The sequence below is a fragment of the Anopheles marshallii genome, chromosome 2 (genome assembly GCF_943734725.1).
Source record: "Anopheles marshallii chromosome 2, idAnoMarsDA_429_01, whole genome shotgun sequence".
NCBI classification, from domain to species: Eukaryota; Metazoa; Arthropoda; class Insecta; order Diptera; family Culicidae; genus Anopheles; species Anopheles marshallii.
This window is the reverse complement of record NC_071326.1, coordinates 66710152-66722616: the sequence shown is the minus strand read 5'-3', so window position 1 is coordinate 66722616 and position 12465 is coordinate 66710152. Positions and strand designations below refer to the sequence as shown.

The 12465-nt window shown below is 45.6% G+C and overlaps 4 protein-coding genes across 4 annotated transcripts; 2 read left to right on the top strand and 2 right to left on the bottom strand.

Moving 5' to 3' along the window:
• Window positions 1-1115: 1115 nt before the first annotated feature.
• LOC128706984 (dynactin subunit 2) lies at window positions 1116-2467 on the top strand. The gene is made up of 4 exons (XM_053801929.1): window positions 1116-1151; window positions 1222-2049; window positions 2112-2214; window positions 2280-2467. The coding sequence occupies exons 1-4, from the start codon at window positions 1116-1118 to the stop codon at window positions 2465-2467; spliced, it is 1155 nt and encodes a 384-aa protein (XP_053657904.1).
• A 709-nt stretch (window positions 2468-3176) lies between these two features.
• LOC128707062 (mitoguardin) lies at window positions 3177-4857 on the bottom strand. The gene is made up of 3 exons (XM_053802008.1): window positions 4810-4857; window positions 3863-4723; window positions 3177-3794 (listed from the first exon to the last, which is right to left on the bottom strand). Exons 1-3 carry the CDS (start codon window positions 4855-4857, stop codon window positions 3177-3179), a joined length of 1527 nt encoding a protein of 508 aa, XP_053657983.1.
• A 1087-nt stretch (window positions 4858-5944) lies between these two features.
• LOC128718427 (zinc finger protein 235-like) lies at window positions 5945-10848 on the top strand. Its single transcript, XM_053812052.1, has 8 exons — window positions 5945-7091; window positions 7224-7340; window positions 7410-7446; window positions 7528-7856; window positions 8779-10227; window positions 10294-10410; window positions 10492-10528; window positions 10596-10848. The coding sequence occupies exons 1-8, from the start codon at window positions 5945-5947 to the stop codon at window positions 10846-10848; spliced, it is 3486 nt and encodes a 1161-aa protein (XP_053668027.1).
• A 163-nt stretch (window positions 10849-11011) lies between these two features.
• LOC128708501 (nuclear pore glycoprotein p62) lies at window positions 11012-12274 on the bottom strand. The gene has a single exon (XM_053803480.1). It carries the CDS (start codon window positions 12272-12274, stop codon window positions 11012-11014), a length of 1263 nt encoding a protein of 420 aa, XP_053659455.1.
• Between the last annotated feature and the right edge of the window lie 191 nt (window positions 12275-12465).

The following is a 12465-nucleotide window of genomic DNA, read 5'->3' as shown; positions in this document are numbered from 1 at the left end:
GGGTTTCTTTCGCCCACTCACGATTTCGGTCGGTTATAAACTTTGTTTTTTGTTTAGTTGTTCACGCTTCGGATTTGATGGCCGTTCAGAGAGGGAAACTAGTAAAGGGGAACATCTTGCACGTTTCGTTGCCTGTGAATGTATTATAAATTGAAACAATAAATTAAACATTTCAATAAGAGATCGGTAAACAGTGTTCATATACGGCTAGAGGTTCCAATAACAGATGACACCACGAGATGAAGGAATTCAATTTCTCGTCCTTGCAAGACACCAGTGATCGATGAATGTTCAAATCTATGCTGAATCTTTCCTAAAATTGGACACCTCTGCTTCTGCTTCTGCACAGTTCACTACTTAACAATGATGCTAGATGGCAGATTGTTAAGCAAGTTCACCAATTCGAAGTAGACAAGGTATCTACTTGGCGGAGACTCTAACCGTGATTGGCCTATTAATGCCAATCACGGTTAGAGCCACAGCTGAGCTGTTTGGCGAGGCAGGCATTCTAGGGCACATTGTGAGAATGCTGGACGCATAGCCTTCCAGGAAACGACCCGTTCGGTACGAGGCGTACAGGAGCGCAGTGAACTCGTTATCTGGAACGAATGAAGTTTGATCTCGGAGATTGGTTGCAGGCGGAGGATTAGGAGAGGAACTGTGGACCAAGTTTCATGGTGTTATGACTATGTCAGCATAACGTGCTCAACTGTTCAAAAATTACAAACAGGCTCCATTCGTCAACATCGTATAACAGATCTCATTTCCGGTTAGCGCCATCTGGTGGAGGCGGTGGAAACTATTTATACAATAACCTTTGGATTTTTTCGTCAACGTACGTTGATGCTTAGAATTAGAAATATGAAAAGAATAAAGTGCATTTCAATCAAATTGCTAACTTTTTATGAAGATTAACCCCTTTTCTATAATTTGAGCTGAAAAATCTGGCACAATCACAATCACCGTCCGGTTGACATTAGCTGTCAGAGCATACCCGTCTCTTTCCTTCTCACAAAGTGATGTCATCCACTGTCAACAATTGCAGGAATACCGTTCGGAGTAAATAAAAATTCTTTTCGTTCCCGTATCAAAACTACCGCAGGCAGGGACTAATAATGGCAGACCCAAAGTTCCAGTACTTGCCTTACATTGTGAGTGCCTTGCAAGTGAAAAATCCAGACAGCACAATAACATCTGCTGTCTAATTGCGTTTTCTTGCAGGCTCACGATCAACCCGACGTGTACGAAACTCCGGATGTGAACGAAACTGAAACATCGGATTACGACGAGGATGAACCCGTGAACGATGCGATCGAGCGATTGCACATCTCAACCAAGGACTCGATCGGAAAGTTCCGCGGCAAGTACCTTACCGGTGACGTGGATTTCTCTGATGGCATAGGCCGGAAGAATCGGCTGGGCTATGACGCACGCAGTCTCGACTACGAGCTGGCAGGCGAAGGCGAACGGGAAACTCCGTTGCAGCGTTGCCATCGTCTAAAGTGCGAAATGAACGAGCTGATGGAAGAGATCGAAGCATCGCGTGCGGATACTGGTCGTACGGCGGAGGAAAAAGCTTCGTACGAGACGGTGTTTGGGGTGGTCAGTACAGCGAAAAAGGTGCTAGAGAGCCTGAAGCTGGAACAGGTCATCGGCAGCGAGGTGGTAACCGGTGGTGGTGATGCGGAAGCGAAGAAACTAATCGCCCAAATCGAAGAGTACAAGAAGACGGGTGCCGTTTCGAGCAGTGATCCGAAGATGGTTGCAAACGAGCTGATACAGAGTGCACGCGTGGCCCAGCTAGAACATCGGCTGCATCAACTGGAGGTGGCCGTGGGTGCGAAACCGGAACGTATCAGCCGTCTAGCCGGCACAACCGGTACGGGTAATCTAATTGAAGCGGTACAGAACATATCTGCAAAGGCCGCACTGTTGCAACCGTCCCAGCTGGATACGATCGAGCAGCGACTGAACAATTTGTTGCAGCAGATGAACAGCATACAGGAGAAGTCGAACGCAACTGGACAGGACCCCAACAGGGAACAAAAGGTAAGTACAATCACACCGGTACACCGAGGCGTTATAATTCCATTTCCTATCTCGTGTTTTAGATCTTGGAACTTTACGAAATTGCGAAAAGCACCGAACCGATCGTACAGATCCTTCCCGATATGTTGCACCGTATGCAAACCTTGGAATCGTTGCACAAATACGGTAATTACCTCACATCCACAATGCCACATATTGCGATAACGATTAGTGTTGCTCTCCATTCGCAGCTACAAACTTTAGCAAACTGTTTGCCGAGCTGGAAACAACACAGGCTTCCATCCTGAATGGGGTGGCCGCCAACAAGACACTGCTCACCGGGGTCCAGGAAGCATTCGCACAGAACTTGGAAAACGTCAACAAGGAGGTAAAGAAGCTCGAGGAACGCATGACCAAACTGCAGCAGACGATTAAGTAACCAGCAGGAGCGCTCGACCGGCAGGTCCCATTTTCGTATATATTGTGTGGTAAGGCGCGCTTTTTGGCCCCGTAATATTATTCCTTGCAATACGCAACGATGCTGGATATTTATTTAATCGCAATTCTACTAATTTTAATTCAATGGGCAAAATAGAAAAGCACCAGTAAGTCGCTATCGGCCTGATGTATTCCCAAATAATAAGAAATCGGAAAGACGTACCTTTTTTGAAGCCTTGAATTTAGGATGACAGTAGGGAAAAGGGTGTTAAGGAGCAATTCATTTCTCACTTTATTAAAGCTTTCTTCTTACGCTTAGCTGTATCTCTATAGCCTCCGAAACTCTACGTGATATTTTAACAACATGATGCCGGTTCAAGAATTCCTTCAAATATGCAATCTTCTATCCTAGCACAGGAGGGTGCTTAGTTTGTATTTTGTTGCACTAAACCTACCCGCTTGTGTACTTGCCCTAACCAACTTTGGTGCCCTACACTTACGTATTACAAGCGCGCGCGCATTTGTCTTTAGAATTTAAGGTGATCTTCACACACCGGCAAAACCTTCTTCTCTTACCGTTAAGCCTTCCATCCGTTCCGGTAAATGGAATAAATTAGAATGAACGAAACTCCAGGATAAAAAAATAGTCTACAACCAAGCAAGTTTGTCCCACTCCCTAAAAAGTAACATCAAAACCGCCAACCGTGCTACTACTGATTGAACTTCACGCCGATGTTGTTAACGCGTTTGCGCATATTTTCGAGAATGTCTTCCGCCAACTCCTCGACGGTAGTGTAGCGACACTTCTGGAAGCTGTAGATGTCGCTCAGGAAGCCAATGGTTTCGTCCTTGAAGTATTGGCACACCTCCTTAAGGTTTTCGTTCGGTCCGAAGAAACCCCACACCATCAGCGGCGACAGTTGCTCGGTGATGCAGTAGAAGTGGGACATAAACCCGTTCGGGAACTTGAGCATACGCTTTTTCGCCTTCAGCACCGACCAGACGGCCGTCGAGAGGGCCGACTCTTTGAAGCCGTTCGACAGGAAGCGATTGTTGATGACGGCAAGGACGCTGTTGGGTGGTGCGTCCAGATCACGGAACGCATCCAGTATGATAAAGTCCAGCACGACGTCGTAGAACGTCATTGCCTTCACGTTGCGCGATTCCAGCTCGAGCTCGATGTCGTTCCAGTTGTTTGGGTTTTGGAGAAACTCCAGCATCGATTCGTACGCGACGAGAAAATCCTTCGGATCCTTATCACCGAGGCAGAGCAGATCGGTCAGTATCTGTCGCCCGGTATCGGCCACCCAGCGGCTATTTTTGGGGTCCTGGGAATGCGAAGAAACAACAAGGTTTTAATAGTTGTTCCTCTTCTTTGTTTTGTACTTTGACTTACCTTAAATAGTAATTTAAAAGCTAATCGTATGCAGTGCAGCTTTGCCAGGTACTCTGTATCGGACGCACAGCCGACCATATCGGTCCGCAACGTTCGATACGGTATCTGTTGCTCATCCATCGTGTCTATGGCGCTCGAGTACAGCGGGTATCGTTCCAGGTCCATGAACGATTCCGTGTCATCGAACTCACGCAAATCGGCCACCTGATCCAGCGCGGAAGCAAAACTTTCGGCCGAATCAAAGTTCGGATCCGAACCGGAACGGTGACCGTTCGTTAGACCATGCTCTCCGCCCGTAATGGCTTTTCGCTCATCGTCCCGGTAAAGCACGGATCGTTCGTCCAAGAACAGTAGCTCTCCTTGTTCCTGTAGGTTGTACGCCGCATCCAGCAGGTTTTGCAGTTCACGGCAAAATTCATCCTCATCGGCATTCGCCGCCCGACCGGGAATGTCCACATCGTTGCGCCCAGCCAGTGCATCCTCCCAATAGCTTACGACGTTCTCTAGCGCTTCCATGCCCATCACACCGAGCTGTTGCGGTGTAAGGGGTGTGCTGTTGCCAAGAATGGCTATCGTGCCCATTGCACCGATTGCACCTCCGGCAGCTACCAGTGAACCGGACGCAAGCGACATCCGATCAGAGATTGCATGGACCGATCCGCTGGGGCTGTACGAACGGGCAGACACCTTCGAACCAGCCACGGACATGATATCGTTCGGGCTGCGAACACTGTTGCGCGTCCGTCTGTTGCAGGGTTTTCGTATCCGGCGCTGCTGGGGCAGTGGAGTTCTCCGACGACCAAGGTAAGCCGCAAGGGCTCCCAACAGGGCTACCCCGGCTGATACCGAAAGTATGATGATCTGTGGAAGGAGAAAGTAAATGGGTTTGTATTAAAAGCAGGGGAGAAATTGGCAAACGGGGAGAAATGTCCTTCAGTGTGACATACTTTCTGCGAGGTGGACACATGAATAGGAAGATACTTCGAAACACTCATTTTGCCGAAGGTCAGTTGATCGTGTGGTCGTGTGTATACGCGTTCCTTCCGTTCGCGTTCAAAGGCTTATCAACGTAACCAAGCGAGATCGTTCGGTATGGTTTTGCTGCGGATTAGTTCACACCTTGTGTATGTGTTGCTCAACTCTGCTGCCACACTCTCAACTTGGTCGTGCACGTTATCTTTACATAGCCATTTATCGGGATTTTAGATCGTAGTTTCACACAAAAAACTTCTAAACCCATGCGTCGAATACTGCTCACAACATAACAACACACACGCAACAACTAGGGGTACGAAAAGAACTTTGATGAAAACAAAAATAAACACGACACCAATTGGCGCTTTCTCTCCGATGCTCGTTTTCGTTGGTCCCAATTTCAATCGAATTGCACCAGAGAACACACTGGAGCTTTTGTTCGGCACTACGGTTTACGCATTTCCTTGCGCCTCGTTGATATTGGCAGTGCCCTCAAACCGGAAAGCACATGGGTTCGGTGGCGCGATTTCCACTTCCGTGGCACCAATTTCAAGACCGTCCTATCGTATGCGTAACCCGATCGCGATCAAAGAGTGCACAACGAGGAGGTGGATTATTTACGTCATTTCGTGGCGCCCCACTTTTTTCGTTTCCTCCTTGTGCATTATTTCTTGACCATATTTTTGACTTGTTTACGTTGTTTTCTTTCTGTTCCTTGTGTTGCTTTTCTTATTGTTCGTTGGCATGTGCTGAATATCCCTGTCGGCCAGATTCAACGAATAGGTGAGCTGTCAAACCGATGCAGCCTATGCTACCCTTGTGTAGAATGTGCGATCGGTGTACTTTTACCTATTTTGTGCCGCCAGGGTGTCAATCTGAATTGTACGAATAGATTTTCTTCATCGTACGTCTAATCGTACACCTAGTTATTGTTCTAATCGGTGTACTTTTAGCTATTTGTGCCGCCAGGAAAAGAACTCGCCGCTGCAATATCGATACACCTTGGTAAAACTTTGACAGCAAAATGTCAACACAGCAACGCAAACAAATCGCTTGGTGTGATGTTTACATTATTTCTACATCGTACTGCTAGCGATTTTAGTTACAATGGAGGAAGAATTTCTTACTATTGCTATGAAACCGACATTTTGTCGCATTTGTGCTGAAGTGTGTGCCGAACAATACTGTATTTACGAAACTGTTTACAAGGATGATACGCTAAGCATGCATATGATGATGGAAAAGTTAGTTCCCTCCGTGTTCAATACGGAACAAGTGAAGGTGGATGAGTTCATGTGCTGGCCAAGGAAAATTTGTGCAGAATGTACCAGCAAGGTGCTGGACGCGTATGATTTATATGAACAGTGTATGAAGAGTGGTGATCTACTGCGAGAATGTTTGTCTCGAAAAACGGAAACTTTCATAATCGAAGATATGTACGAGGATGTGAAGCAAGACTTCGTTATTGATAGTTCTCCTGAGCAGGAACACATCTGTTCAGATAATGAAACTAATGAACAAACGCCACCAGCTCAAAGGCCACCGGTTAAAAGAGTTCCTCGTAAATTGCGTGTGGAAGCGCGCGAGGATATTATAGTGGATAAAATAGAATCAGACATAATAGAAGAACGTATCGCCATATCAACCGATGAAGACGTGCATCACTCAGATGGTAGTGAGAAACATTCTCCAAATGAGTGCAAAAAGAAATCACGCAAAACTTCCGCACGACAGAAACAAGCATCAAGCAAACGCAGTTCTGCTGCTGGCATCGGAAAAACGCCGAAGGGTAAAAAACGAGCTACGCGAAAGGTTCAAGAACCAAACGAACAAAATTTAGATGAATCGAAGGAACCGGAAACAAAGGTAGATATATACCGTTGTTTGCTATGCAACGAATCGACATACTCCTCGCCGAAGGAACTTACGGATCACTTGAAAGCGGAACATCCCGATCAGATTCACTGTTGCGCACAGTGTCCGAAGGTGTTCATGACTAAGGCGGCCTTTGAGCATCATCAGTACTGCCATGCTACTGGCCGATCATACTTCTGCATGTTTTGCGACAAAGGGTTTCAGACAGAGCAGCTGCTCAAGAATCACGTAAGAACTCACACACACAGCACAGGGTTTTTGTGTTCCCATTGTGGTCAGGAGTTTAGCAACCGAAGTAATCTTCGTCAACATCTGATACGTCATACCGGCGATAAACCATGGCAATGTACCTTGTGTCCGAGCCGCTTCAGCATGAAAAGTATGTATCTCACACTTGCCGATATATTTGAACACATAGAAGCGTAGCCATTAACATCCAAGCGATACTATTATACTGTACAATAGTTACATGATTTGATTTTTCACCGTTTTATTCTCCACCTTTCAAAAGGTTATTTGGACAGACATCAACATACTCACACGAAAGCTAAATACTTTAGTTGTGACACGTGCGGATCGCAATTCAGCCGACATTACTCATTGGTAAAACATCAGCTTATTCACAAGGGTAATTTTCGTACGGAATGTGTATTGTTTGCTTCTGTTGTCTGTAACAACTTTGCTTTCCAAATTTCAGGCGATCGTTACTTTACCTGCGAGGTTTGCAATATGAGGTATGTTTGATGCATTTGGCACACACATTTGATCGATTCGATAGTTTATCGAGGTTTACCTTGCTTACCTTTTGTTTTTAGGTTCACCTCAAGCCATCACGTGAAACGACATATGCTAACGCACACGGGAGAAAAACCATTCAAATGTACATACTGTGAGCGCAGCTTTACGCAAAGCAATGACATGGTAAAGCACATGAAAACGCACGTTGGTAACAATCCGTACCAGTGCGATCGTTGCGATGCATCATTCCGGCTGCTCACGGACCTGCGCAATCACTACAAGGATCATTGTCAGTCGGGCAGTAAAGATGCGCTTTCCGGCGAGGAGGATAAAAACATACGCTTCACCAGCACGAATATTTTGAAAATTCGATTCGAAAAGGAAATGAACCAGCTGATCGACAAGAGTTAACCAGCCAAGTTAGGCACAGATATACTAATGTAGCCTGGATGGGTACGGTCATATTTTTACTAATTTTACTTTTATTTTTAGTTATATTAATCATCACTTAATTTAAGTCACAAATCTATGACATCTAAGATAGAATACAGATCCAAAAAAGAGGATATCATATCCTGGAGGTGTTATGATGAAAGTCGAAACATCGGAAAGCATTAGTTCTGAGAGTATTTGATACGAATTTTGAAAAAAAACACTTGTTTCTGAATTATATAGCGAGATCATAATCAGTTATTGGCAAATAACCGATAGCAAGGCATGATAACTTGTGTTATGATGATTCAAAAAAGAATGGAAATGTAAAATACTTTATGCTTCATTCGATTCTTGTAACAGTTTAAACATAAGTTCAAAAATAAAACAACAAGCCAATATCCTTCGTTTGTGAAGTAGTTGAAACATTTGAAGTTAAGGGCTCTCCGTCGTGGTTCTATAATCAATCGATGTTCAAAAGGACTGGCTGTTACTGTCGAGGTGCTGTGAGAGTGAGACTTAATTAGAAACCGACTTAGAGGCCATAAAGGCATAGACTTAATCGAGCCTCTTTGACTGCATATCAGAAATGTTAGACACGCGTCTCGCAGACGGCTGGCGAATTCTTTCAATTCGACATGCGAAGAAATGTCGAGAGCTTCGTTTAATAATTGAATGAAGCAGAATTCAGCTTATATCACCCAACAACGGTTGTGATGGGCCGTATCACAAAGAGATATTCAAACTTGCCCGCAGGAAAAGATGCTTCATGAATTTCGGGCCCTGAACCATGCTGGGTTTGACATCTCCGCCATATATGAACCTTGGGTTTGATGCGAAAACGGGAAAGCAGTGGTTGACATTTGTGCAACGTAAACAACGGGAATTGTTGTTAGTTCCCACCATCGTAAACATAGTAAAAACGATGGAGAGTACAAATTCTGAAGACCAGAGCTTGACCATACAACTAACATTCTGTCGTATTTGTGCTGTGCTAAACACCGACGAGTATGGCATCTATGAACTCGATTACAATAACGGAACATCAAATATGCATATGATGCTGGAAAAGTTAGTTCCCTCGGTATTCAACGCGGAACAAGTGAAGGTGGATGAATTAATGGGGTTTCCAAGAAAAATTTGCAGAGGATGTAAAGGCAAGGTACTGGAGGCGTATGCCCTGTACGAGATGAGCATGAAGAGCGGTGATCTGCTGAGGAAATGCTTATCGAGCAAGAAAAAAACAACATTTATCGTCAATATAACAGGTGGTTCTATGGAAACATCGGATGCGCAGACAAGTTGCCCACAACAATTTAAGCAAGTTCCAGTCAGGATTTGGAGAAAATCACAGGAAAGTATCGTTGATGTTACATCGGAGCAAATTGTACCAAAAGATGCTTACCGTAAGGAACACACTAATGGGGACACGTGTCCGCTTCCCGTCGATGATCACGCAACTCCATCGGAAATCGAAGATCAACCATCGTACTCTTGCGAAGAAAATGATACAATATCATCTTCCAAAGTGAATGACGAAACCTATGAGATAAAACCACCGAGAAAGCGTGTGGTTGTAAAAAGACAAACGAAAGCAGAAAAACGAAACGAATTCGTTCAACAAGCGTCGTACTCTGATGAGGAAAATGGTACAATATCGTGTTCTAATGTAAAATATGCAAGTAACGAAACAAAACAACCAACAAAACGTATGGTTGCAACAAGGCAAATAAAAAGAGAAAGGCGAAGCGAATTCGTTGATCAAACACCATACTCAGGTGAGGAAAATGAGCCAATATCCTCTTCTCAAGTAAATGACGAAACTTACAAGATAAAACAACCGATAAAACGTGTGGCTACAAAAAGGCAAACTAAAGCAAACAAAAACAATGTGCCACGGGCAGGACAGAATACAGCTAGTGTTGCTTCCGAAGAATCTGGCGAACCGGGTATTAAAGTAAATCAATTGCGTTGTTTGCTATGCAACGAATCAACCTATGCTTTACCGAATGAACTAACGGAACACTTGAAAACGACGCACGCGGATCAGATACAATGTTGCGAGCAATGTCCGAAGGTGTTCATCACTAAGACGGCCTTTGAACATCATCAGTATTGTCATGCTACTGGACGATCGCATTTCTGTGTGTTTTGCGACAAAGGGTTCCAAACGGAGCAGTTGCTTAGGAACCATCTGAAAACCCATACGGACGGGACAGGCTTTTTGTGTTCGCAGTGCGGTAAAGAGTTTAGGGACCGAAGCAATCTTCGGCAGCACGAGTATCGTCACACTGGCCACAAACCATGGCAATGCAATTTGTGTCCGAGTCGTTTCAGTACAAAAGGTACACACTTGCCGGAAAACAACATTTACCAGTAGAATAATTGGCTTTAATTGTTCTGCTTTTCAGGTTATCTAACGGTGCACTTGTTAACACATTCGAAACATAAAGCATACAGCTGCGATACGTGCGGTTCCCAGTTTAATAGACACTACTCGCTCGTGAAACACCAGGTCATTCATACGGGTATGGGGTGGATACTACTTGTGAATTCCTTTTTTGCATTCCTTTTTATTCCATGATATATGTTGCCTGTTTCGCTTTCAGGTGTGCGTCATTATGAATGTGAGGTTTGCAAAACGAGGTACGAACCAGCCGGTGGCAAAGTTGTATCTTTCGAAATGATAATCGTCACAATTCTTTTACTGTAGATTCGCTTCAGCGCACCACGTTAAAATCCATATGCGCACACATACGGGCGAAAAACCCTACAAATGTGGCTGCTGTGATCGAGGCTTTGCACAGAAAAACGATATGCTGAAGCACATGAAAACCCACGGGCAACCGTATCCTTGTGGACATTGCGATGCTTACTTTGACGTGGTAGCGGACTTACGGATACACTTGAAAGTGCACGAACGGGAAGGAAAGCCGGAAAAAGAGCGTACATCTGTGGAACAATGAGATTGCCACAAAAGTAGCCACATGGTCATGTAGCGCCAGGGACAGAATGAACGAAATTATTCGTTTCGAATGCAATTTATTTATTTTGTATGTTTCAATATTCAAAATTTATAATAAAACCCTAGATAATACCACCAGCAGAAGTGCTTTTCCCTGGCCATCCTCACTGATCGTAGTACGTTAAACGAAAGGAACGCTCGTTATCTTTCCGCAATGTTTCGTGCATCTTGTTAATCTCCTCCAGTCGATTCGTGATGCTTGTGGTGGACGATTCAATCCACTGCAGCGAGTTCATGTGTGCGTTAAGGATTTTCCCGATCTGCACGAGTGGATCGTTCGGATCCGTGTACTTGTTTGCATCGTTCAGGTGCTCAATCACCTCCTTCAGGTCCTCGTACATCTGCTTTAGCTGTGAGTCAAGTGTTTCCGCCATCGAGTACGTTTGACCACGCTCGAGATCTATTTGACCGATGCGCGAAAGCTCCTGCTCGAGTGGAACGATACACTCCTCCAGCTCGGTGTGCTGCGCAGTGATAAATTCTAGTTCCTGCTCCATCGCGTTCTGTTCCGCCTTAACCTTCATGACCGCTTCGTTGAGGGCGACAATCTTTTCACCGTTCGCAAGCAGCATGTTATCCCATGCGTTCACCTGCGTGGCCTGGTTGGTGAACAGTTTTTCCTGCTCCTCTAGCTCGAGCGTCCACTTGTTGATGAACTCTTCCAACTGGAAGAACTTCAGCTGCTGATTACCGGCAACGGTAGCGGACTGTGTGGTTTGTGTGTTGGTTGTCAAACTAGCTGCCAGGCCGATACTCGCACCGGTAGTAACCGCTGCTGTGTTTGTGGTGGCAGCTGGTGTGGTTGTGGTAGTGTTTGTCACTCCCAAAGACAACGTGTTTTGTTCCGTTGGTTTGGACATCCCGAAACCACCCAGGGTTAATGGAGCAGCTGCGGTTGTTGTCGGGGCAGGTGTGGCAAGAGACCCACTGAGTGGGGTGATACCAGAAGCTGCATTACCGGACGCTTGATTAGCATTGGCCGCTGCGAGGGAGGGCGTTGGTGCTGATAAACCCACGCCCAGCTGTGTCGATCCGCCCAGTGAACCAAACGTTGGCAATGCTGCCGTTGTGCCCGATGGCTGAGTACCTGCTGCAGTAGATGAAGCCGCAGCGCCAGCAACCGTGCTGCCCAGCGATGCTCCAAACGAAAGTGTTCCTATTCCTCCAACGGTTGGGGTTGCTGTTGTTGCGGTTGCCGTGGGATTAAGCGACAACGTCGGTGCTGGTACGGATGCGCCGGTCGCTCCGAAAGTTGGCGCCGTACCAAAGGAAAAGCCGCCCGTAGCGGTACTGGTCGCTGGAGCACCGAGAGAAAACCCACCCGTCGAAGCGGTTGTAGTTGTTGGTGTTCCAAAGGAGAAATTCATCGCAATATTTGAATCGTTTGCAACAAAGAAGTAACACAGTTTTGTATTACGCTCCCGGTAAAAATACTGAATGCACGCGCCGCAATGTACAGACGTCAAGTTTGTTTTTCGAGCAAACTGCTCGAGAACAGCAATCTGCTCGAAACGATCAAGGTTTGTATGGACGAAAAAAAATCGGTTGAAACGGTTGA